Source organism: Cucumis sativus, unplaced genomic scaffold, assembly GCF_000004075.3.
Source record: "Cucumis sativus cultivar 9930 unplaced genomic scaffold, Cucumber_9930_V3 scaffold38, whole genome shotgun sequence".
NCBI classification, from domain to species: Eukaryota; Viridiplantae; Streptophyta; class Magnoliopsida; order Cucurbitales; family Cucurbitaceae; genus Cucumis; species Cucumis sativus.
The window spans coordinates 312,139-339,011 of NW_022279547.1; the positions used below are offsets into that span (position 1 = coordinate 312,139).

General features: G+C 37.9%; 2 protein-coding genes and 1 pseudogene across 2 annotated transcripts; all 3 read right to left on the reverse strand.

Moving 5' to 3' along the window:
* LOC116405844 overlaps positions 1-26,873 on the reverse strand; it is a 133,422-nt pseudogene that overhangs the window by 100,813 nt on the left and 5,736 nt on the right.
* LOC116405853 (leucine-rich repeat-containing protein 9-like) lies at positions 1,434-4,307 on the reverse strand. The gene has a single exon (XM_031889647.1). The coding sequence runs from the start codon at positions 3,004-3,006 to the stop codon at positions 1,567-1,569; it is 1,440 nt and encodes a 479-aa protein (XP_031745507.1). The 5' UTR covers positions 3,007-4,307; the 3' UTR covers positions 1,434-1,566.
* On the reverse strand, positions 20,536-22,782 carry LOC116405854. Its single transcript, XM_031889648.1, has 2 exons — positions 21,907-22,782; positions 20,536-21,705 (listed from the first exon to the last, which is right to left on the reverse strand). The coding sequence occupies exons 1-2, from the start codon at positions 22,721-22,723 to the stop codon at positions 21,674-21,676; spliced, it is 849 nt and encodes a 282-aa protein (XP_031745508.1). The 5' UTR covers positions 22,724-22,782; the 3' UTR covers positions 20,536-21,673.

Genomic DNA, 26,873 nt, shown 5'->3' on the forward strand with positions numbered 1-26,873 from the left:
GAAGCAGGGGCATTCGAGTGGGAGCCTTCCCCTTTTCGATTTTGCAACAGCTGGTTGCTAGACAAGCATTGCTGCCAATTTATTGAAAATTCATTAACCACAAGCACTCCTCCGGGCTGGATGGGCTTTGCCTTATCAACTCAACTCCAAAACATTAAGGGTCAACTCAAATCATGGCATTCAGATTATGAAAGAAAACAGAAAAGTCATGAAGAAACCTTATTAAAAGCCATCGCACTAGAAGAGAAAAAATATGATCAACCGGATACGTGCACAGTGGATCACTTATTGTTAATAAGAGAGTGGATCTTCTAGCTCTTTGTAGAAGGGAGGAAAGAGATATAATCCAGAAAACTAAGTTGACTTGGCTGAAATTGGGGAACAAAAATATGAGTTTCTTCCATCGTTCTCATCGGGGGAGAAAAAAAAAAAAAGAAGTCTAATTCCGAAGCTTGTTAATAATCAAGGAAACCCAACCACTTTATTCTTTGAAATTGAGCATTTAATACTTGATTTCTACAGCACCCTCTATGAGAAATCTCCTCACACCTCCGTTTTTTATTGGTCTGTAGTTTCAGCCGATCAAAATAAAAGGCTTATTTCAAAATTTAGTTTGGTGGAGATCAGGGCAGCATTAAAATCAATGGGAAGAAACAGAGGCTCCAGGTCCGGATAGCTTCACAGTAGAATTCTTCATCAAATTTTGGGATCTCCTCAAGGAAAATCTTTGTAAATTATTCAATGAGTTCTATGGGACTGGGAAACTAAATGCATGTAAAGGAGAAATTTATTTGCTTGATCAAGAAAAAGGAAGATGCAGTAAAGGTAATTGATTTCCGGCCCATAAGTTTCACTACTTTGCTGTACAAATTGATTGCAAAAGTGCTTGCTGAAAGAATGAAGATAATTATGCCCAGTATTAGAGCTCTCACTCAAAGTGCCTTTTTGGATGGCCGCCAAATTCTGGATCCTGTACTTATTGCAAATAAAGTTGTGGAGTATTATAGGTCCAAAAAAAGCAAGGATGGATTACAAACTGGACCTTGGAGAGGCATTTGATCGAGTTGATTGGGGTTTCTTGGAAAGAATTTTGAAGCAGAAAAATTTCAATCATTGATGGATCATCTCTTCGATCATGGATTGTGTTGTTTTTTTTTTAAGAGACACAAGGCAAACTCTATTATAGAAATAATATAAAAACTGAAATAATATACCCCCAAACACCTCTGTTTCAATTTAGGCATTAACAGTTCTAATTATGCACTATTTTAAGGCTGTTGAAGAAGAAATATGTAAGTTTCAAATTAGAACTTGCCCAGGTACCAACAAGCTACAAAATCTTTTGGCATGTCACTTGTTTAAGTCAGAAAAGTAAAAATCCTCCATCTCATGAACTCCCCCAAATCAAAAGTCAAGCGCTTCATAGCTCATTGCAAGACCAACAACTGAAATGAGTTTCTAAAACCCATTCTCTTTTTCTATTACTGCATTCCACACCTGTCCGACCACGGTGCTGCCATGATTGATCCAAATTTTCCTAAGTAACTGAATGCCTTTGCATTGCAATTACTCATCCCCCCATGTTGATATTCCGTCCATTCCAATTTCAACTATTGGGGATATTTGTAACCTTCCAACTCGATCTTGGCTTTTAGATTCCTTTCTATTAGCTGAAAATGATGCCAAGTTAGGCTTTAAATTCATCTCCTCTACTTCTTTCTCACCAACCTTTTGGAGAACAGCATCCATGTCTTCAATAAGATCATCTCCGAAAAGCTGTTCAAATGGCACTTCAGCGTCGTCAATAACACCAATCTGCCTTTCCCCTTCCTTCTTTGCTTTCTTCTTATGGTTTTCAATCTTGGTAAGTGTCTCCTTGTGTATTGGCAAAGATGGCTCCTTATTGCTTTTTGTTCTTTTCTGCTTTGAAGTCTTCTTTTCCTTATCAATATCATTGGTACCGAGATTTATCTTATTGTCAAGAGATGGAATTACTTTCTCCTCCCTGGTGACCTTATCCATCTTACGTTTTTTGCGTTCCAACTTCCTGTCCACATCAGCACCATTAGTATGATCAAGTTTGCCATCAGTGCCTTGAACAGACGGGTGTGTTTCAACATTCCCATTCAGTTTTCTATCCTTTTTCTCTTTTTGACGATCTAGGCTCCTGATTGGAGTGTCGTCTTCTTTATCACTCCCATTATCATTCTCATTCTGAATGCATTTATCAATTGATCTCGCATTCAATACACGCAAGCCTGGAACCAGTCGACAAATCTTTTTATCTAACTTAGCACTTTCAGCAATAGGATTCCCTCGAACATAAATATTCCTCAGATAGCCTAATGAACTCAATACCTTTAAATCTGACCATCTCATGATGACATTATTTCCCAAATCCAAATTCAACAACTTCTTGTTATGAGCCAAAGCATTGGGGAGCATCCTGATTTCATTGTGAGCAAGTCTAAGCTCTTTAAGTTCGATACAAAACTTGAGGGATTCAATAGATTGATGTTTGCAGTTAGAAAGGGATAGCTTTTTCATTGAATTCACTTTCAACAAAGAATCTCCAATACTGTGGATTGGATTTCTAGAAAGAACCAGAGTATTCAGGTTCTTCATCTGATCAAGCTTGCAAATAGAAGCAATCTCATTGTCATTCAAAATCAAAGCACAAAAGCCAACAAGGGGTCTAATTTCGTCCATTGACCGAAGCTTATTCTTTCCCGCATTTAATACATTAAGTCTAGAAAGCCCTTCAATTCCTTTTAAGTTATCAAGTTTGTTTTGTACAACTGAGAGCCACTTCAAATTGGTGCATGACTCCAACCCCTGAAGCGATGTGAGATTGTTGAATGTCAAATCAAGCTTCTCCAAGTTTTTGAAAAGGGACAAACCATTTATATCAGAAAGAGCCTTTTGATTGAGCTTGAGAGTAGTGATGGTGAGTGGGTCTTTGGTTTTGTAATCATTGAGAACTTGCTGTATATCCAAGCAAGACATAGTTGTGAAAACCCTAGTTTTCTCTGTTAGGAACAGACACTGCCTCCGAAAACGCCTTCAAACTCCGCTGTCTCTGCTGCTTGTGTGCTGGATTGATCATGGATTGTGTTAAAAACCCTAAGTATTCAGAATTCGTCAATGGGAGGCCCAGAGGAAGAATTCAAGCCTCAAGAGGGTTAAAGCAAGGGGATCCCCTTTCCCTCTTTCTTTTCTTATGGTTAGCGAAGTGCTTAGTAGTTTCATCTCAAATCTACACTTGAACGGTTTGTATGAAGGTTTCATGGTAGGAAAGAACAATGTTCATGTTCCCCTCCTTCAATTTGCAGACAACACCTTAATATTTTCCAAGTTTGATGAAGTTATTCATGAAAACGTTAAAAAGACGCTTGAAATATTTTAGTGTTATGGGCAAAAGATAAATTGGGAAAAGTCATCTATATGCGGAATTAATATTGGGGAAAGTAAGATCTCCTTAGCGGCATCCATGAGGAATTGCTAAACATTCCTCATGCCAAAAAAATCTCTAATTCCATTGAAAGAACCATGGAGGAACTTCTTTTGAGAAGGGAACAACGGTAGCAAGTTGAACCACCTAGTGAAATGGGAATTAGTTTCCAAACCCCAAGGAGATGGGGGCCTTGGGCTGGACAAGCTGAAATTTAGAAACATTACTCTTCTTGCCAAGTGGAGGTGGAGGTTCATGGCAGAACAAAACTCTCTATGGTATAAGGTGGTTTGTAGTATTCACGGGAGTAGCCTCTTCCAGTGGCACACAAGTGGCAAAGAAAATTCAAGTTTAAGAAGCCCTTGGATAAATATTTCTAGATAGTGTGGCAGCTTTTAAAGTTGGAAAGGGTGACAAAATTTTGTTTTGGTTGGATCCATGAATGGATAGAATTGCTTTGAAGACCACACTCCCAAGCTGTACAGAATTGCCCTTAATCCAAAAGGCTCGGTTGTAGAACATTGGAACGCCTCCACTTCCTCTGGGTTTCTTGATTTCAGAAGATTGTTAGGAGCTTGAAATCTCTAATTTTCAACTTCTCCTGGGCTCCTTGGAAAGGACAAGATTATCCAATATTGAGAATAAAAGAATCTGGTTAATGGAAACTAATGGGGTTTTTTCAGTAAAGTCATTATCGAAGCACTTGTCTCCTGCCACTCCGATGGACCTACAGTTGGAAAAAAGCCTTCAGAAATCTAAAAGCCCGAGGGTAAGTATAACTCTATCGATTATGTTGTTCAGGAGTTCAATTTGTGCATCCATTATGCAAAAGAAGTTACCCACTCATTATATTTCGCCACATGTATGCCCATTCTATCTCAAATTTCATGCGGAACTCCAGCACTTGTTTGAATGTTTATATGCTGCCAAGTGTAGGAGTAAACTCTTTCACACCTTTAATCTCAGCTGAGACCTTGATAAAGAATGCAACAATAATGTTAGACAGTTACTTCTTGGTCCGGTTATGATGAAAAAATGCCTCCTTGCAAAGTGCAATACCGTCAAGGAAATTTTGTTGGAACTGTGGTTTGAGAGAAATCTGCGAGTCTTCCACAATAAAGCCTCCTCTTGGTTCAATAGATACGAGTGCGCACGTCTGAATGCCTCTTTGTGATGCTCTCTACGAAAACAATTTAAAGACTTCTCTATGCAATATATCTTACTAAACTGGCAGCCCTTTTAACTTTCCTCCTTGTTGATGATTCAGATTTGGCTCACAGCCTCTGGTGTTTCCAACCGTTTCAGAATCTTTCTTTGTCTGGCTGTATTTTTAATTCCTAGTCTGGTTAGAAGTTGTTTCTTATGTCCTTTTTGAGTTGTATTGGTTGTGGTTAGTCCTGCACTTGGACGTTATTAGTTGTTCTATCTTTTTATTATGTAGGATATGATAAGGATACTAAGAGGGTGTCAACTTAGCTGGGATGCTCAAATGCACATCCTTATCCTTGGTTTGAATGCTCATCGTATAATCCTCTTATACTATAAGATTTAGTTTCATTGTTCATTTATTAATAAATGAGGTTGTTTCCTTTTCAGAAAAAATCTAAAGGATCAACTTGATCCAATCTCTTTAAATCATATCGACGAGAGTAATGAATGGTTGGTCGAAACATTGGATGAAGAAAATGATGAAGCTGAAGTTGACAATGAGCTAGTTTTTTATGACAACGACCTCACATGGGGAGATGTAGCTCGTGCTAGCGGCGTTAGAGAACCCCTCATGTACACTAGATCAAAAGGAAAGTCAACTACCTCTCCCTCCACTTCTAGAGTTCAAAAGCAAGCACCAACTATACAAGTAGTTAGTAATGAAGATGAGGACGACGATGAAGAGGAATTAGACATCAAGGAGAACAATGGCCGAGGAGCAATGGACGAAACCATAGAGTTAGATGAATTAGACATCAAGGAGAACAATGGCCGAGGAGCAATGGACGAAACCATAGAGTTAGATGGGGATGTTGATGAATTTGATATTTGATGGTGTTTTAAACTTGTACTTATAGAGTTCTGTTCATTTTTATTTTTTATTTTTTGAAATGGAGACAAACTTCTTTATTAAATAGAACTCAAACTGAAAGTACAAGAGAATTATACAATCGATTTTGTTCATTTTTCTTGATTACAGAACTATTATTAATCTTTGAGGCTTTGACATTTGTCTATAAACTTATGTTCTACCTCATATATTATTTATTTATTTATTCATTCATTGCACCTCGCTTCGCTCAGGCATTGCCTTTATGTCGCCTCTCACCTTGAGGTGCCCCTTGCGCTTTGAAAACACTGCTGAGAGAGAGCAGTTTCATGTTTTTTTGAAACGGAGACAAAACTTCTTTATTAATAAGAACCCTAAGTACAAGAAAATTATACAAAGAGAGCAATAAAGAAGAAATAGAAAGGGGACATATCAACTAGGTCGACACCCCCATAGCGTCAATCATCATATCCCGAAAAAGTGATGATAGACCACCAATTATTTTACAATATAGCTGGAGGAAAAAGGAGGCAGTTGCACGTGAACAAGAGAAGGGAAATGGAGAAAGAAGTGGAAACCACCTTGGTGGGGACCATGGTTAATTACATGGGAGAGAGTTAAAAGGGAAAGAAGGAAGGGAAGAGAGGGGTGGTTAGTCAGTTTCTGGAAGTGGAGGGCTGTAATTTCCTGGAGAGCAGGGAATGCAGAAAGTGTTCAGTTTCTGTAGTCTGTAGCAAGTTATTTCCATTATCGTGAACTCCTTTACTGTTTTGTTGTTTTATGTTGAACTTTGTATTAGTTCTTGTGTTGTACTTTGTTTTCAAGACTCTGTGTTAGTTCTGTTTTCTGTAAAAGTTTGGCTGATAAATAAACTAGTAGAACACACTACTTGGTGTTCTATCGAGTAAATATCAAAGCAAAACAAAACAAACAAACAGCCAATTACCAGGTCCAGAAAAAAAAACAGAAAATTAAAAGAAACCCCAAAAAACAATTACAATCTCAAAATAAAATTAAACAAGGTCAAGACTTCAAAGCTTCAAACTTCAGACAGTAAGAACTGCAAATGGAGAGAAAATGATCCGGCAATGGTTAGGCTCGATTAAGAAAGGCATTCCAATTGAGGTAAATATCTTGAATGGAAAAATTAGCAGACTCATTTTTTAATGAACACCAAGCTGCAACACTAAGATCTACTGCACACATAATTTCTGCTCTTTGACTTTGCTTTATCATGGAAGAAATGTTGATTCCACTCAAACCATAATTCTGAAAATAAAGCTTTTAACAAAGTTATCCAAATGATGCGAGATTTTTGGGAAAAAACAGACTCGACAGCAGCTGAACCACATTAGCGCCTAGAGAGCGATCAAAAGTCCAAACTAAATTGAACAAGGACAAAATCCTTTCCTAGCCACAATAAGAGACGGGACAAAACAAAAAAAAATGTGATAAAGGGTCTCACTAGAAAGAAAATCCTTTCCCAGCCAAGAAAATGTGACAAGAATTCCCCCAGATGGCGCAACAGATGCCACAAATTCTAGCCAATAACCTTGGACCTCCACAGTGATTTTATGAAAACAGAATTCAAACTATCTTTCTTAGACTCTTGAATCATGAACACATCTGGATTGCAGATTATGATGAATTTTTTAGTGCTGCACATTAAGAGGAATCATTTATGCCCCTAGTGACCCATGAGACAATCTTCATTATGGCGGAGAGAAGGATAGGGATGGCTGCACTTCTAAATTAGACCACAATAATTCCACAATCACTGACTATTGACATCAACTCTTTAGGCAAATCTGGATGAAAATTATTTGTGACAAAACCCTCCTCATTAAACAAAACATTTAAGTCCGTCCCTTCAATTTTTTAATCTAATTTAGGGTCAACTTCACTAAGAGCAACTTATTCTTCACTACTAACACTGATAGGTGAGAAAATTTTCGGCTGGTCTTTAGGAGTTAATTCAGCTTTGCATGGGGAGCCTTGCTGACAAGATGTTTTTGCAGTGGAGGTGGAGGAATTTGAAATGTTGAGACACTTTGAAGGAGAAGTGCTATTTACTGACCTGTAAAAACTCTCAGGGACCTGGATTTTAAAGCTGTAAACTTCCAAAAGATCTGGGTTATTGGCAGAAACTGAATGCTTGATGGTGTTATTCCGAAAACAGTCCAAAGGGGGGATTTTAAGGTCACAAACCCCATTTAATTCAGATTTTAGCAAGGCAGCCCACACATTGTTGAAGGAGGTTTGCGCGATATAGTGCTTAAGAATTTTTGGAATATGTGAGGAATTGCTGTCTTTGGCACACTTGGAACGATTGAAAATACCCACTTTTGAAGAAAGTTGGCCCCTGTTCGAACAAAAAGAAAAGAATCAGACGTTTTGTAACGTTTTTTTGCAATAAGTCTGATGGGTTTTCCTCCAAAATGCTTGGGCTAAATTCGTTATAACTCAAAGATTTATTGAAGTGGGCCCCTATTCTTTTATTCCTTTCATTTAAAGACTCAAAAGAGGACTCTTTGGCTACTGGAATATTAAAAACAGAAACATTTTGTAACGCTTTTTTGCAATAAATTTGCTAAGGTCCTCCGAAATTCTTGGGCTAAAATCGTTATAACTCAAAGATTTACTGAAGTGGGCCCCTTTTCCTTTATTCCTTTCATTTAAAGATTAAAAGAGGACTCTTTAGCTCTGACGGGAATATTATGGTTTAGGAATTCATAATCTCCAAAATGAAGATATATATTTCCCCTCCTTAGATCAGTGACTTCAATCGTGGATGGCACAAAACCACAAGAATTCTTCTTAACTTGAATCCGAACTTCACTAACATTAATTAAATTTAGACTTTCGGAGGCTATATCTAAGAGACCTCCAAAATGATCCCCAATGACCTCAAAGGTACTCCTACACCAATAATCCCAGGGAAGTTTTTTAATTTTTAGCCAACCGCCATTCCCTTTTTGGACGAGTGGCCGGCTGTGTTTAAATTTAAACCAGCTTTCAAATTTGAGAAAATTCCCCCAGGCTTGCCATTTTCCTTCCTCATGGATGAGATCTAAAATTGATCCTCGGTCAATGCTAATGAGGGCATTCTCATCGTATAAAGGATTTGTAACAATATTTTATTGGAAAAAAGCTTCCAACCTTACGGATCAGTTTCCAGTCATCTGAGGCAAATAACTTTGTTATAGTCCATAAATTTTCAAAATTGACTTTCACAACTTCAAGATTCTTAATCAGCAAATCCTTCTGTTTTGAAGGGGGAAGATGGACTAACTTTTGAGCCTTGCTTTTTTTACTAGGAGTCTGGTCAATTACCTTAAATATAGGTCTTGGAACAGGGGAACTGGAAAGACTTGATTTTGCCAATTCAACATAACTTAGTTTCCTATTCAAATTCGAAGGAGGAATCTTGAGGGAATTATTAGAAAACCATCTAGCATAATCCAGTTTTTCGACAAACTTATCTAGCATTGAGCAAAACAACTTCCAGTCTTGCTTCTCACTACCTAAGCACACTCTGATATTGAAGAGCCCCCTGAATATGGCCAATGATCACAGCTCAGTATCCATTCCAACTTAGCTTGAAACTTTGAAATTCTCAATCTGCCTTTGTCGACATCCCCAAATTTCCTGAAGTGTCAACCTACCGGAAAATGATAAGATCAGTTAATGCTGACCAGATCCATCTAAGTTGGCAAACGGATAGAGAGATGCTTCTGCCGGCTTCTACATCTTCAATGAAGCAACAATCTCCTTCATGTCAAATGCAATAGTGTGACTGGTCAATTTTCCAGCTAACCACCTCCATGGTGATCTCTGAGACTTAACAGAGAGGACTGCTTAAAAAACCTGGCTGTCGGAGAGGGGAGATCGGAAGGAGTGGGGTGGAGGGAGGGGAGAGGAGAGGAGGAGAGAGAGAACTTAGAGCAGTTTTATGTTTATTTAATGAACGTACATAAAAGAGAGAAGTTTGGATTTCTCATATGTCTTAAATCTCCAAGTTCAATTAAGGTTGTACTACTTGAATTCTGGCTTATCGTTGGGAGTCCCGATGTGCAGTAGTACACATCATGCTTCGACAATGGATTTTTGATACTTTGCCCCCAATACAATCTTGTTGTCACCAAACAAGTTCCTTGAAGTACCCAGTATAACATATCATGACCATGCTTCCATAATTAAAAAGATAAGACAACCAAAGTACTCTTAAATCGAAGAAAAACATTGCTGCAAAAACAAGTATACCTCCACAAGTTTCTCAACTTTTGTAAAATGACGACCAAAGGAGGAGTAGCGCATGCCATACAGAAATGGTGCAAGATATACTCTGAGTTTGCTCTACAGTAAAGGAATTCACAAAGTCAGTTAAAAGTGATTGTTCAAAGAAAACAAAGAATTCAACGATGCTAACACATTTAATTCAAATACACAAAAATTCATTGAAGACCAAGAAAAAAGAACAAGACTTACATTGAGAAAAAAAATAATTATATAAGGAAAGACCAAAAAAATCAAAGCTCACACAAGTGAATCCAATTAAAGAAAGAAACTCCAGTCAAATAAATTACAACCTAGAGGACAGATGAAGAAGAAACTCCTCAATCATCTCCGTGATCTCTGTGTCTAATGTTTTTCAATGCTCAAGGCATAATAAAGCACAATAGTCTTTTAGGGCTTAAGTGCAAGGCGGAAAAAAAATGTGGGTTTTTTTTTTAAGGTGCAGTCTCTCTATATATAATACAAGATAATATAAAAATACAAGATAAAAAAGAGGATAGTTGAATTGGAATATAAAAGAAAAAAAATAAAAGTAACCATAGGAAAAAAAAATATTCCATTTAGGCCAAGCAAATTTTATTATTTATAATTAATATGGAAGGAAAAAACCCTAATAATTACTTTTTTAAAATAATGAAAAAAAAACCCCAATGCCTAGGACATTGGGCCGTAGGGCTTCACTGAAAGCACCACATCTGATGCACTTGTGTGCAAGGCGAGGCACTATGCATGCGCCTAGGAGGCTTTCTAAAACACAGCATGTGTCTAGCAAAAGGAAAGTCAAACACCTCATAGAAACAACTCCAAACTAACCAAACAAAGTCATGATTCAAAAAGATATGATTGAAGTCTTTTTTCTGCCCACCAATACAGAATGTGAAAAAGCAGCCCTACAAAAAGGATCATCTTTCTAAAAACCAATCTAATCTGTAAAAGTCTTCCTCTTTTCAGCCTCCTCATAGTGTTCTTCCTCCTATGATCTCGAGTTTGTCTTGGTGCAAGTTTTTGGTCGCCTTTTATTTAGAAGGATGTTTAGTCTTGTATTTGTATTTGTATTTCCCTGTACTTCTTTTGTGTTTGTTTTGCCTTTAGCCATTACTCCTTTGTTACGGGTTTTAGCTTGGTTGGATATGATGAGGGTGTTAAGGGGGTGTCAACCTAGTTGAGATGTCCAGGTGCACCCCCGATCCATGCTTACATGCTCATTGTATAATTCTTTTGTATTATGAGCTTTTGTCTCATTATTATTATATTAATATTAATAAAGAGGCTGTCTCCTTTTTAAAAGAAATATCTGTAGAAGTCTTCCATGATTGACTTACCACAAACAGAAGTACTAAGTCTTCTAGAAAAATTTTACAAAATCTCTAAAAGAGGGAACTACATTCTTAAAATTTTCACAAAAGCTCCAAAAGAGGGAACTATAAGAAATACTTTTAGAAGGATTCAAGCTCCAAAAGAGAAACAATCCTTCTCCTTCGTATTAATATCAAATGTCTCGTTCGAGGATACAAGAGCCACTATGTCAGTTGCTTCTCTATCAAACAACAAATGACAGAATCCCAACAATATCCTAGAGCTACTAAAACGAGAAAAGGCATCTGCCACCAAATGATTCAGCATAAGGAAAAAGATGTAAATAGGAAAATAGAGAGCAGGGGCCGAATGTCTAAGATGAAAGCACAAAATAGTTCAAAACTTCGAAAACACAAAATATTAGTCAGTATAAGACCATGCTTTGTCAAAAATTTCGTCAAAGCAGCTGAGCAAATAAAAGCCTAAGAAATTTCTTTAGAACAGTGCAATAAGAAATTGTAAGCACCTTCCACTTAAATATGTGGTTAAGAACTTCAGGCTCACAAACAGCTTCTGCATCCTCAATGCAACATCCTTCCTCAAGCTTGCGCAGAGCAGCTCGAACAGCCTAACAACCAAAACAGTAGACCATTAAGGGATAAGAAACCACGAGATCACTTTAAGGATACAAAAGTTAATAATTTTCTTACCACAACTGACCCTTCCAACTTCCCCATCTTAATTGTCTTGTCCACTACATGTTTTAAAGAATATGCATGAGTAGATGGGACTTTGTGCTTCTTAATTACGTCTTCCAAAGTAATTGACGATGCAACATTTTTCATCATGTCCATTAACCTAGGTTAAAAGAAAGAATATTTTAGAAACAAATCCACTTTACCAAACATGCAAGCGTGCACTTTAGGGAAGTTTATAACTGTTGTCATTCCTTAATTCATTTTTTAAGGGTGAGGGCATCAAAACCAAATGTGAAGTACAAATGGCAGTTACCTCCTCTCCGAATTGGCATCTAATAGGAGCATCCCACTTCTATCCTCCTTGTAAATCTTACTTGGATCAAATCTCTTGGTTGGTATGGCAGACTTGCCAACTAAGGAGGATTTTTTCACTTTGATCGTCTTATCAATGTCCATGAGGACAGATTCTCCTTTTTTATTCAAACAGTTTCTTGAAATGTTACCAATTTCACATTTTCAGACTCAGAACTCCACAATGATTTCGCAGTCACTTTACCAAGAAGCTTCCCATCAGATGAGGACCTCTCAAATGATTTGGATACTTTTGCAGCAGATTTTCCCTGAAGGTCATCTGGCATAGATCCCTTCTTTGATACAACATTCTCCCTACTCCCACGAAAAACTATCGTCTTCCCTCGTCTTGTATCACTGATAGGAAGTTTCCTTTTCTGAATGGGAAGCCTACTCTCTTCAAGACCAGGAAATTTTATATGGTCTCTAGCAGGAGTCTCAATTTCTTCATCAATCTCGTGGTCCCTGGTCAAATTAAATGAAAAAAAAACATTAATAGGCCAATACTGATTAAAGGAAATAGTAGTAACAGCTGACACAGCAATCTTACAAGCAATATATCAAAATGCGATTAGGTAATAGCTTTTCCCATGCCCTGGTCGGGGTTTCACCATCCTCAGAACCTTCAAAAGTGATTTTCCTAACAAAAACAATGCATTCTTTAACCAATTAAGCACCAGAACTTAAAAAATTACACTCTGATTCACTATATAGAAATTCAAAGGATACCTTGGTAAGCATTTCCTGTGGTATGATTTTGGACACCGTCGACAAACAGCAAACTGTAGTTCCCATATTTTCTTATTTTCGCCGAGCGCACAAACAGAGCACTTATGCACAGGGCATGAGAAAGATTCTCCAGATGCAATCTTCTTCTCAAGGTCTCCAGCGGCAACTTTATTCTCCGGATGAAGCAATCTTGAAATACATTTAGGATGATAAAAATAACCACAAGTTGCATTTACGCATTGGAAGACCTAAAGAGCAATAGTAACTCATATTAGGTAATAATCAGAGACTGATGTCTAACATCATAAGTAAATCTCTTTTTCTAATAAGAAAAGCATATGTATATTCAACAAAAAAAGCCAAGAAGGACCATCTAAGAGGAAAGGGTTGAGGAAACCCCCACCCACAAAACTAATAAAGAAGAGCCTAGCAATTATTAATACTCATTAAAAGATCTAATTACAAAGGGAGATATGAGCTATTGGCAAAATTAACAATGTGTTAGAAAGTTGCTAACAAGAACAAGATATTAATTTATTATAATGAACTATAAGAAAATACAAGATAAACCCAAGTATAAGGCACTTGGAACCTCCCTCTTGAGTACTCTCACCCAAGCCCTAAATCACTCCACATAATAACCTCTCTCTCTCACTTACCCTCCCTCCATTTATAACAAGATGTAACCACCCTAGTAACCACACATAATAGCTACTAGTAACCACACTTACACAATAACTACTAGTAACTTCCTAAGTATCTAATTACCCTTATACCCCTAACCCTATACTAATCTAATTACCCTTATACAATATAAACCCATGTATACAAATGTAGGTATCTAACACAATGCTAATAAATAAATTACATTAAAACTACAAAGATTCCAAACCTACAAACAAGAAACTAGCAAAAAAAGTCAAACAACTCAAACCCAATCAAAGGGTCGACAAAATTATGAACCAAAAGATTGTGAAAAAACTCTAGTGTAAATGTAAAGATGGAAAGATATTAGGGCTCACCTAAGTTCATTATGATTATAATAAACAAAAACAAATTAATAAAACAAAAAAAAAAAGGGAGCCAATGTCTATATTGCGCAGGATTCATATAGTAAATATTCATATAATACGTGAAGGATAGCCATTTTAGTAGTGAAGTGTATGGTCAATCGATTTTATACCTACAATGAGTTATTTTTAGAGGAGTTTCATTGAATCTTTAACAACTTTCCAAATATAAGCAGAGTACAAATAAACTTGACTTTGTATTACTCTCTTTGTATAACTCTCTTGTACTTTGAGTGCATATTAATAAAAAAGATTTGTCTCCGTTTCAAAATAAATAAATAAACTTGACTTTGAGGGTGAGTATTTTTTGTTTATATGATGATAAAACCAATTTCAATGAGGAAAAAAAAAGAGAGAATAGGAGGCTAACCAAAAGCCAGCCCACTAAAAGGAAGGGAACCCTCTAGAAAAAGGGACCCAACTATGCAAAATAACACCTATAGAATAATTACAAAATTCCTTCGAATTCAAGGCCCACAAAGAAACATGATAACGTACAAGGGACCAAATCTCACTGGGGACCCTCTCCCCACCCCTAAAAACCCCATTGTTCTGCTCACCCCACACCACCCATAAAATAGAACACACCCCCATGACCCAAAGGAAGTGCCCTTCTCACTGGTCAGGGTTGAGAAGGAACTCCTCAAGCAACGCACACACATCTCTATGTCAAGTCCCCCTAACGCCAAATGTCTAAAACAAAGAGTTCCAAACCAAGCTGGAAAACTCACAATGCCCAGAATGTGGTCCAGATCTCCCTCCCTTTTCTACAAAGAATGCAACAAGAAAGGACCTACAAGCGAGAGCATCTTCCTCTTAAGCCTATCCATCCTGTTTTTTTTTCTTTTTACGGTCGTGTAAAACTTGCCAACTAAAGAACTTAACTTTCCTAGGAATCTCAATCCTCCACAGCACAAGAAAACAGATAGACCTAGGGGAGAACCACTTCACCCACGTCTAAACGAGTGGCCCTCAAGTACCTCTATTGTTTCCCTATAGGAAAAAGCACAACAGAACCCAAAAGAGAGGGAATACGAGCTCCTAGACCACACGAGAATATCAGCAACAAAACAGTGTTTGTGATCAAGAAAATGATACGAAAGAGGGAATAAGAAACAGAGAGGTCTCCCCCCATCCAATGGTCTTCCCAAAAGTAAGTATCTCTCCCCCATCCAATGGTCTTCCCAAAAGGAAGTATCTCTCCCCTTCCCCACCACACAATGAATGAATTGAACAAAAGCAAGGAGATCTTTCTAGAAAATCTACGAGAATTCTTCGAACAAAAGATAATTCAGTATTTGTCCATACATGAGGGGAAGACTTCCACTTATAGAGTTTTAATACAAGTGGTGGTAAAAAATGGAATTAACCTAAGACTATGACCCAGCTAACCACATTCTTCTTACATCACCACTTTCCCCTTCTCCCTCCTGATTCATTGATGCAATCAAGCTCTCTTTCAACCCTAACATCATTTCCAATTAAATCAACTCAGTTGACATCAATTTCATGAGGATCGAGCTCGTGCCATTTCTTCGAACTCAAAGAAAAGCCTCATGGGTTGGCAAACCACCATCTGAAGTGATTCTTTAGACTCTATCACTTTTGAGTTGGTAGCAAAAACATATTCAGGGGAATTGATGTAGAGTGTAGAATAATGGGGGCCAAGGCTTCTGCTGATTATTCAAGTCAAGATATTAGTTTAAACTGGAGTGCTCTCATCTCCATGTAATTGTTGATGCAACCGTGGATAAGATGGCTCTCTTCCTCTACTACACTTCATAGTCTTGTTTTGCTATTTTTGAATATTCTTGGCGATGGAACAAAGATCAAGAACTTTTCTATTGATGTAGTGAGAAGAAACAACAAATGTTCAAATGAAACAGAAAATCTGGAAGTTGCTAAAAGGTAAGTTCTCTTTGTTATCCCTCCTCCCCCCTCCCTCCTGCTCCCTTTTCGGTTCTCTCTTTATCCAGTAGCCTCACAACGACTACTTTTCAGTCTAACAACGTTAGCCTCCTGGTGAAGTCTACCCACAGACCAATCACTAAAGGTCTGGTGGTTGAGTTTCGTTTTAATTGCACAGGGAAGCTTAGAAGTGAGACTGCAATGGAAGTGGTAAGTTACGAAGTTCTTCAATCGTATTATCGCATTTGGTCAGAAGACGATAGCTTCCTTGTCAAAGATGTGAGCTGGTGCCTGAAAGCATTATCAGTGTTATTAAGAGGCCCAGCAGATTGTTTCTTCCAGAAATGGGGGAGTTAAACCAAGGAAGGTTGAAGTTGTCAAAGTTCAAGGCAAAAAAGGGTTGGGTGTTATGTTGTGTGACCTATGGCCATTTTCAGGTGGACACTCCTTCATTCGAGTGTGTTAGGGAGAAGACAAACAGGGGTGGGTGGCATTTCACAAAATGCTGGAGAATTTCCTTTTCAAAACCAGAGTATATAAGTTGGTATTCACATAAAATTGCCACATCTTTTAATCCAGCCCAGGCTAAGAGTACAAGCTTCACAGATAAAGTTAAATCGGATGGTAACTTAACCCATGATGAAAAAAAAAAAAGAGAGTGCCATTAAAGTTGATTATCAGGCTGTGACCAAAGATGAAGGAGAAAGCTCTCAAGTTTCCTCTATTTTGAAGAGAGCAAAACAGAGTCAGGGGGTGACAAATAACTCGGAAGTTATTCAAACAAAGTTTGAAAATGATGTAAGAAGACTAAGAGTTAATTGGGTAATTAGGTAATATTCTAGATTAATTCCCTTTTTAGCCCCATTTGTAATAGAAGTCTTCTCCTCTTGTATGAAGCACATTATTCATTCTAATAAAAGATTCTCAATTTGTTCTTGGAGGATTTCTCCTTGAGATTACTTAGGCTACATCAGAATAGTTGTGGATAGTTACAATACTCTTTGCGTTGATTATTGGAGAGAAATTCGAAAACTGCTGGAAATCTTTTTCCAAACAAGAATTATCATCAACCCACTATTGGATGAAAATGCTCTTATTAGTTTGGATCAAGGCCTGGTTGAAGATTTCATCAATGAACCTGAGAGATGGCAGGAGATGGGGCCATTTCACCTAAAGTTCGAAAAATGGGATAGATTAAAAAACAGCCAGCCGTTGGTAATGAAAGGCTGCAGCAGATGGTTAAGAATTGGAAACCTTCCTCTGGACTACTAGTGTAGAAAAACCTTCGAAGCCACCAGAGAGAATTTTGAGGGTTTAGAAAGCATTGCCACAGAAACGCTTAATCTAACCAATTGCAACGAAGCAAGAATTCAAGTTAAACCGAATTTATGTGGTATTATACCTACTACCACTGAAATTACAGACTTTAATAGAAGTAATTTTTTCTTGAATTTTGATGATATTGAGCCTATGGATCCCCCATGTATTTTCAAGGGAAGTCTTATTCTTAAGGATTTTCAAAAACCCTATTGATTAACTAAGGGTTAGGCAAGCTTTGGAAGATGAAGATGTTAATGTTTTGTTCTTCCCTCAAGAACTTGATGTGTTTAAATCCACTAAAACAGCTCCCTCCTTTTCAAGAAATCCATTAGAAGCTTTGAATCAAATTCATGTTTCCTCACCGGCGCCGGAGGCCGACAATCTGATTGGAAATGAAATATGTCCGTTAGAAATTAATAGGCTGTATCCAAGGAAGAGAGAGAATTCAGCAGAAGATATCTATGCATTTAATTCATTGGGCTTTGGTCTAACCTCAAATGGTGGAAAGCTCAAATGGGGCTACTTTCCAGCCTAGTATGAACACGAAAAAAGCTTTAACAAGGAAAGAGAATGTGAATGGAAATGATTCTCTGCAAAGTAATTGTTCTGCTTCCATCCGTAAGGGCACGAAAAAGAAATTTAAAAGAGAGCCTGTTGTAGTTCCTCCGTTATTCCTCCCAAAAGACAGCTCAGCAGCATTAACTAATCACTCAAGAACCCTTCCACCTTCCAGCCGTGTTCTCATATCTTCCTCTGCCTTGGAATCCAACTCTTCCTTGCCTTTTTCCAACCAATCAAACAGTACAGTGAATATAGCATTCCAATTGTCCAAGGATAACTCGAATAATGATCTTCTTCAGTCTCCATCTCACAATACGAGTGAGTTCGAAATACCTCAGAAATTTCCGGCTAACATTTGCTTGCATCAACGAATGAAGAGAAACAAGAAGTGCAAGATTCCTAAAATGTCTCAAGGAAGTTCTTATTTGGTTAAGCCTTTCCGAAAACACTTGACCAAGAAAAGGACTTCTTTTAGCAATTCTTGGACAAAAATCACAAACCCTGACTTGCTTGAGGCTGTTGTGTCAAGATCCAAGTCCCTGGCCTAAATCAAAACAGGTCAGCTTCTTTACCTTTTTTGAATAAACCTGGTTCCCATTTCGGATGTAATTCCCAAGAGTCTTTCAATCCTCCTTCTGTGCGAGGATTACATAGCAATTTTCAGACTTCTCATAAAGGTACGAAAGACTTTGATGAAGAGTCATTGGCAAGTGTAAGCAGTGAAGAACAGGAAAGAGGACAATGAGGAGATAGAAATTACAATAAAATGCCAGTTGATATGAACAAGGCTTTAAGTATTTTATTCCAATCTGAAGAGGTTCAATTACTTTCCATTAAGAAAAGCTTTCCTTTACTCCACTGTAAAAGAAAAATACATACCTAAAAATTGCATTCCATAGTGGATACCTGTGAAATCTCTTTAGCCTAATCCAAAGGAAAACAGGTCATTCGGTGGATATCCTCAGGGTTGAAAATTGAAGATTAGCTATTGAATTGCATGATGATTTGGACAAAAACATGGTGGCTGATTCTTAGAAGTTTTCAAAAGAAATTAGTCCAGACATACTACTAATTCAAGATTCTAGAATGGACAGCTTCGTTAAAGAAGTCATAGAAAGCATATAGAGCTCAAAAGATGTCGGCCAGATTTTAGTTGGAAGCTTTAAAGATTTTCAGGGACTTTCTTACAAGGTGGGTTGAAGGTTTTTTCAGAAAACTGACATTGCTAAAGCTGACTTCTCTTTGATAACTGGAGTAATGAGTTGAAGGCAGTGCTGGCAAGTTTATGTGGATTGGAAGAAGACTACTTCCAGATCCTCTGGACTTTGGATTGTGTTGGCAAGTTAGCTTTGAGGCAGCTGTTTGCATCTTCTTGGCTTTCATTTTCTCCTATCATCTTGAAGATTTGGATGTGCAGTACTTTTTATACGAGTGGAGTGGGCTAATTTTGAGAGAGTGTTTAAGTATTGCTTTTTACTTAGCTTTCTACTGATGTACTGTATTGTGTGGCTTTGATTAGCTCGTTTATTTTCTGATTCGGACTCGTATTTAAGTTTCCATCATATTATTTTGCCCGATTATAGTCTTTGTTTATGTTTTAGCTTGTTTTTTCCCTTAGTTCTTTTGGTTTTGGTATAATACTCTTGTACTTTGAGCTTTAGTCTCATTATCCTTCATAAAGAGGCTTATTTTCGTTTCAAAAAAAAAATATCTTGGCAATGATTGTAATTTTTAAGTTATTAAGTTATTTGCAAGTTTCTTTTCAAGGTGTTGATGGTACTAATGGGGTGTCAACCTAGTTGAGATGCCCGGGTGCACCTCCTGATCCACAGCTTTATGCTTGTTGTTTCCATTGTACTTTGAGCATAGTCTCATATCATTATTTTAATGAAAAAGCTTGTTTCTTGTCAAAAAAGGGTGCTGGTGCTGGTGCTGGTGGTTTCAAAGGGTACATAATGGTGTACAAGTTCGATGCCCTCTCACTGATGAAGGCAAGGCGAGGGCTTTTTTTCTCAAAGAAGAAAGGAGTGGGGAGTGGGTGGTGGTTTTTTTTTGCTTATGAAGCATGAATACTCCATGTGAAGCAAAAAATCGTATCAAATACGTATCAAATATCAATACTCCTAAATACTTCCCATATACATATCGGATAAGTGATTTGACATATTTGCTTTTAATAAAAAACAAATATCAAATGCACTTCTGAAGTGGACACGTTGGACCTTCTAAAAAGAAGGCATCTAATCTTTCCCAATCCAAACTAGGTAGCATATTTAAAAAGCCCATTGCCCCCACCAAAACTAAAAGGAAAAATGATGTAATTCAAGTTGGATTGATTTTTCAAAAAGAATTCTCTGCCATATTTCGGGCTAGGAGACTGTTATATATTGATATCTCAAGGTTAGTTACAAGTTAGTTACAAGGTTTTTTTATTTAGTTAGTTACAAGACTGTTTTAGGAAAGTTAGTTACAGCTGTATTTCTAATTAGTTAGGGATTTTTACTAACTAACTAGCTATAGTTTACATCATTCCACCCCCCTAAGGATGGACTCGTCCCAGAGTCCATCAGTCAGCAAGCCTGAAACACGATCTGGTGCATGGTATGGCTTTAGGTCAGCAACATTGAAGACTGGGTGTATGTGTATGTCTTGTGGTAGATCGATCTTGAAGGCATTATCTCCGTATTTCTCTAATATAGGGAATGGCCCAATTTGTCTGTCTTTCAGCTTGTTGTAGGTGCCAGTAGGAAATCTGCTCTTTTCAGGTGTACCATTACTAGGTCTCCTTTATTGAAGTGGGCTTGTCTTCTTTTTTTATCTGCTGCCTTTTTGTAGGAGTCTGTTGTCTGTATAAGATGATCATGGACTTCCTTGTGTAGTTTTTTGATATTTTCTGCCATGCATTCTGCTTCGTTGTTGAGATCCACGGTTGTGGGGAGTGTAGTGAGATCAAAGGTTAATCGTGGTAGTTTGGTATAAACTACTTCGAAGGGGGACTTTCCTGTTGATCTGTTCTTCATATTATTGAAGGCGAATTCAGCTTGAGCTAATGCTAGATCCCATTGTTTTGGTTTTGACCCGCTAAGGCAGCGTAGCAGATTACCGAGGGTCCTGTTTGTTACTTCAGTTTGTCCATCTGTCTGTGGGTGGGCTGTGGTGCTGAATTTCAGTGTTGTGTCAAACTTCTTCCACAGTGTTCGCCAAAAGTGACTCAGGAACTTGACATCTCTGTCTAATACTATGCTTTTAGGTACTCCATGTAGTCGTACTACTTCTTTAAAGAAGAGGTTGGCTATGTAGATTGCATCATTTGTCTTTTTGCATGCTACGAAATGTGTCATTTTGCTGAATCTGTCCACCATGACCATTATTGAGTCAAATTGTCTTTGTGTTTTTGGTAATCCAATCACGAAGTCAATTGATAAATCTTCCCATATTGAGGTCGGGATGGGTAGTGGCGAGTATAATCCTGCATTCGTGCTGGAGCCTTTGGTTCTTTGACAGATGGGGCATCTTTTTACGAAATTATTGGAGTCTTTTCTTATTTGCGGCCAGTAGTATCGTTTGGAAGTGATCTCCAATGTCTTATTCTGTCCGAAATGTCCAGCTAGCCCTCCAGAATGTGCTTCCTTTATTAAGGCTTCACGTAGTGAGGTGTGCGGGATGCATAATTGTTCTCCTTTAAATAGATATCCTTCAACAATGTGGTAGTCATCAGCGTCTAAGAAGTTGGAGCATTTGTACCAGATATCCTTTATATGAGGGAACTCATGAAGGAGCTGCTGTAATTTGGGTTCTATGTCTTCAACCTGTTTTTCTTTGGTTTTTTCAATAACAACCAGTCCTAGGATGTCTTGTTCCCTTTCTTTAAGCATGTTTTTCCCACTAACAGTGATGAATAACTGTTTCTCACCTCTTAACCCTTCGTTAATCTTTTTCGTTATAGGGAGTAAGACTACCTTTCTTCCCATCCATTGAAACTCATATGTATTTTCTCTCCTTTGTGTAATGATTGAGTATCATACTGCCAAGGTCTTCCTAGTAGGAGATGGCATACATCCATCTCAATGACATCACAAACAATTTGGTCTTTGTAGGCGTTTCCAATGGAGAGAGGGACTGTACAGATTTCGCTGACCGTGGCTTCTCCTCCTTTTCTCACCCAACCTATCTTGTAAGGGTTTGGATGTGCTTCAGCCTTTAGATTCAAGACTGTTACTAATTTCTTTGCTACGAAGTTTTCACTGCTGCCGTTGTCTATGATTACATCACATACTCTTCCGTTTATGGTGCATCTTGTCTTGAAAAGACAGTGGCGTTGCAGGTTCTTTTCTTCCTTGGGCGTAATTAGTAACCGTTGGATAACACAAGAGACCCTTTCCCCATCATCTGCTTCAATCAGTTCAGTTTCTTCCTCTGCTTCTATACTGTCTTCACTTGTCTGTCCTCCATCTTCGGCTATTGCAATGGTTTTTCTTTGCGGACAGTTGTTGGACAGGTGGCCAGTTTGGCCACATCGGAAGCATTTTCCTAATGACGGGCGGGAGTAGTTGTTCTGACCACTAGGCTTGAACGTCTGTTCTTTCTTTCTTTCAACGGCTACTTCTTGATTATCAATCTCTTTCCCTTTTGCTTTTGTTGAGGTTGAAGGTTGGTCGTTTGTTTTGCTTTTTGTCGAATTTGTTTCCCATGCTGATCTTCTATTTAGATTCTTGGATCGAATTGCAATCATCTCCTCTACCGTTTCTGCAAATGATATTGCTTCAGACAGGAAACGGAATGGTTGTAGTCTGACCTTTTCCTTGATGTCGAATCGAAGGCCTCCCACAAATCTTGCAACCTGGTGCTGTTCATTTTCGCTTAGGTTTGTTCTTGCACTCAGGCGGTGGAATTCTTCAATGTACTCAGCTACTGTCCGGACACCTTGGCGGCAGTTTTGGTACTGATTGTATAAAGTTTGTTCGTAGTTTGGTGGTAAGAATCTTGCCTTCAGCAATTTTTTCATCTTTTCCCATGAGCGAACCGGTTGTTTCCCGCATCTTTGTCTATTGATTTCTAACTGATCCACCAAGCTGATGCACCAGCCCTTAATTTTAAGGCTACTAGGTGGACTTTCTTGCGTTCAGGCGTATCCATGTAGTTGAAGAAGTTTTCAGTACTCTTTATCCAGTCCAAGAATGCTTCTATGTTTCGTTTGCCATAATACATGGGAAGGTCGATCTTCATCTTATAATCGTGGTATTCTCCTCTTCTGGCCTCAATTCTTCGGTTATTTCTTCCTGCTCGTGCTTCATCATTGAAGTTCCACATGTTTCCTTGTTCATCCCCGCTTGAAGAATCATCTTCTTGGGTTTCTTGCCAATCTTCTTGATCTTCTTGAAGGTCTTCGTCAAGCTGTTGCTGTATAGCGTAACCGGGTCTCCTTCTTTGAAGTCCTCGTGGATTGTTCATGTTTCTAACGTATCCCCTTGCTCGCCGGCCTCTTGCTTCACCAAAACGTTGGTCGTTTTGGAAGTTAATTTCATTCCGTGGTGGTGGCTGTGGGAATTCTCCTCTTCGGTTTAACAGTTCGACACTTTCCATCAACTTATCAAATTTGTTGTGGAGATCTCCCAAAGATTCTTCAACAGCCAGCAAGCGAACTGTTGATGTCTTTGGAGAGAGGACGGTGATTTCCTCCGCCGCTTCTTGCACACGGTTTTCCCCCGTGGCAGGGTTGTTAACTCTTCGGCCAGCCATTCCGTCCAAGAATCGGGCTGCTCTGATACCAATTTGATGTAATTCAAGTTGGATTGATTTTTCAAAAGAATTCTCTGCCATATTTCGGGCTAGGAGACTGTTATATATTGATATCTCAAGGTTAGTTACAAGTTAGTTACAAGGTTGTTTTATTTGGTTAGTTACAAGACTGTTTTAGGAAGTTAGTTACAGCTGTATTTCTAATTAGTTAGGGATTTTTACTAACTAACTAGCTATAGTTTACATCAAAAAATATTTAAAAAGACCAAACTAGAATCATCTAATCTTCATCCATCCCGCCTAAGTCACACAAAATAACCCACTTAAATATCTTTAACAATTCAATGAAGAAGTTTTTCATTTATCCTCGTACTTCTCTCTCTAATCTTCTTCTCCTCTGTCATTCTAACTCTGGTGCGCCAACCTTTTCTATTCTATTCCATTGCAATTGTATTTCAATATTTTTTAAGAGAAATTGTATTTCAATACCTTTGATAGTACTTCTGGTAAAGTATTTTGTAGTATTGTCATCAACTAGACCAGTGTTTTAAAAAGCGCACTAAGCCGCGCGCCTAGGTGCGCCTAGGCTCAAGGCGCCCACTTGGAGCTTATTTGTGAGGAAGTGCGGAGAATTCTAAAAAGCCCAGATTAGGCGCGCGCCTCAAAGGCGCAAGTCGAATTAGGAGTGGGCTATTTTTATAACTTATGGGCTGGGCTTTAATTAATAAAAAACTATTATTATCTAAATTTTTTAAACCTATTACGTGAAAGTGAAGAAACAACCCTTCACCCTTCTCCTCCCGCGCATGAATTTTCTTCAACACGACTCTTCATCTACTTTTTCGGTTCTTCCGTTCTGCTTCTACTTCAAAACTTTTTGCTTCCTTTTCCACCTTCTTCTTCACACAAAGCGTCAACAAATCTATTTGGTGCTGCGGCTGCCATTACTCTGTTTTTTGGTGCAAAAACAGAGGAAAAGAGAAGACAATAATATTCTGCTTCAGTTTTCACCTCCTCCATTTCAGCTTTATCGCGGGTGAGTATCTCAATCGTACGTTGTAAACTTTTTGCCTCCTCTTGGATTAGATTTAAATTCACATCAAGTGAATCTCTTTGTTCAGTTAACATCTGCATTGCTTTCTCCTTCTTCTGTAACTCTTTGACAAGAACATCAAACTCCACAGCATCCCACTTTCTTTCACCACAGCTTATTCAATTCTCATTTGAAGCTCAGAAATTCTCTTCCCGTTCTCTTCCTTTTCCTGTTTGAAACAGAATGTACTCTGTTTTAATTGAGCAACTTCCTTCTCTAACTTCTCAAATCTCAACCTCCATTTCCAGCCCATTTTTTTCCTTTTCAATCTCACCTTTCTCCTTCATTTTCACATCCACTTTCCTCTCTAAATCTTCAATTACCCTGCCTGATTCCTCCAACAACTTCTTAATCAATTCATTGTCTTTCGTCAGATTCACATTCAAAATCTCACATTCCTTTTTTTCACTCAACAACTTCTTCCATTTCGTACATGCTTTTCAAAGGATTATTAGTTTTTATCCTTTTACTTTCATTTAACATATTGATTGCTCAGAATGGTGAAAAGAACAAATATGGATGAACGAACTTGAAATGTTTTCTATCTATTGCATCTTTTGGCTCTATTGTCATTTCCTCTAATTTGGTTGCTAAGAGAATGGAAGGTGGATCCTCTCTTTCATTTTCGAGAACTAAGTTTCCACCTACAATTCCAATGAAACTCGAGAGGAATGAGATGAAATATAGCAGAGGATTGAGATAACTACAATCAAGTTTTGACCAAAAGTCTATATTTCATGCTAAGCATAGTGGGCTATTTTTTTAGATGTGGAATTCTGAGTATCTCTCCTTTGTTGATTTGACATCTTGCATTAAATTTCATACTCTACTGTGACACTTTGTTGTGTCACAGATTCATTTGGTTCTAGTATGTTTTGGTCTAAGTTAGCTATCAATTTGCTGATTTGACGGCTACGAACTACATATGTCGTTTTGTGTTTTCATAGCGTGGTATACCCATTGAGTGACTATTGGTTTTGTCTCTTGACTTATTTATTGTGTGCAAGTTTTGGACATCTTCTTCTTCTTATACTTCTCGACCACAACTTCCTTCAATAACCCATCAAACTCAACCTTCATCCCATCCCTCTCACAACACACTCCCCTCCAATCCTCCATTTATAACAGCTTCATCCCATCCATAGATAGCTTCTGTTTTTTATCTTTTTATAACAGCTTCTGTTTTAAATAGCTTCTGTTTTTTTTTTTTTTTTTATAACTTAGATCATAGATGGCTGATAAAAGTTCAAGAAAAATCCGGCATGGAAATATGGTCAATTGCAAAATGACCAAGATAAAAATACGTTTGTCTGTGGATTTTGTTCGAAAGTAACAAAAGGAGGGTATATAGAATGAAACAACACCTCGCTGATGGTTACAGAAATGTCACCGCCTGTACAAAATGTTCGGATCACGTGAAGGAAGAAATTAAAGAGTACATGTCCAAAAAAAAAAGAGATTAAAGAACAAAAAAATCTGATTGTGGACATTGATGTAGAAGATTACGGTATCGAGGATGAAGATGAAGGGAGTGTTAGTGTAAACAACATAACAACACCAAGGGGCCCGAGCTTGAAGAAGCCAAGGCAAAAGGGTCCAATGGATGCATTTTTTACTCCTAACCCAGAAACTGTGGTTCAAAATAGAAAGGACAAAGGAAAACAAACTTCATTGAATGGGGCATACAAGAAGGAAATGAGAGAGCACACCATCCAAAGAATTGCTCGATGGTTTTATGATGCAGGAGTGCCTCTGAATGCCTGCACATATGATAGTTTTGCCCCTATGATTGAGTCAATTGGACAATTCGGTCCTAGATTGAAACCACCATCTTATCATGAGTTAAGAGTTCCATGTTTGAAAAAGGAATTAGAAGCAACAAATGAGTTGATGAGTAACCATATGGCAAAGTGGGCCAAGGTTGGATGCACTGTTATGGCTGATGGATGGACCGATAGAAGAAATAGGACATTAATTAACTTTTTAGTTAACAGTCCTAAAGGCACCATGTTTATTGAGTCCATCGATGCTTCATCTTATGTGAAAGATGGAAAGAAGATGTTCGAGTTATTTGATAATTTTGTAGACCGAATTGGAGAAGCAAATGTTGGACAAGTAGTTACCGATAGTGCCTCAGTAAATGTGATGGCAGGTAAGAATGTAGACTACTTACAAGTTATAACTTTAATTTGTTAGATTTAGTTGAGTTCTACGTTAAATGTGTACTTATTTTCTTTGTTAATAGGGAGATTGTTAGAAGCAAAGCGACCACAGTTAATATGGTCTCCGTGTACCGCTCATTGCTTAGATTTGATGTTGGAGG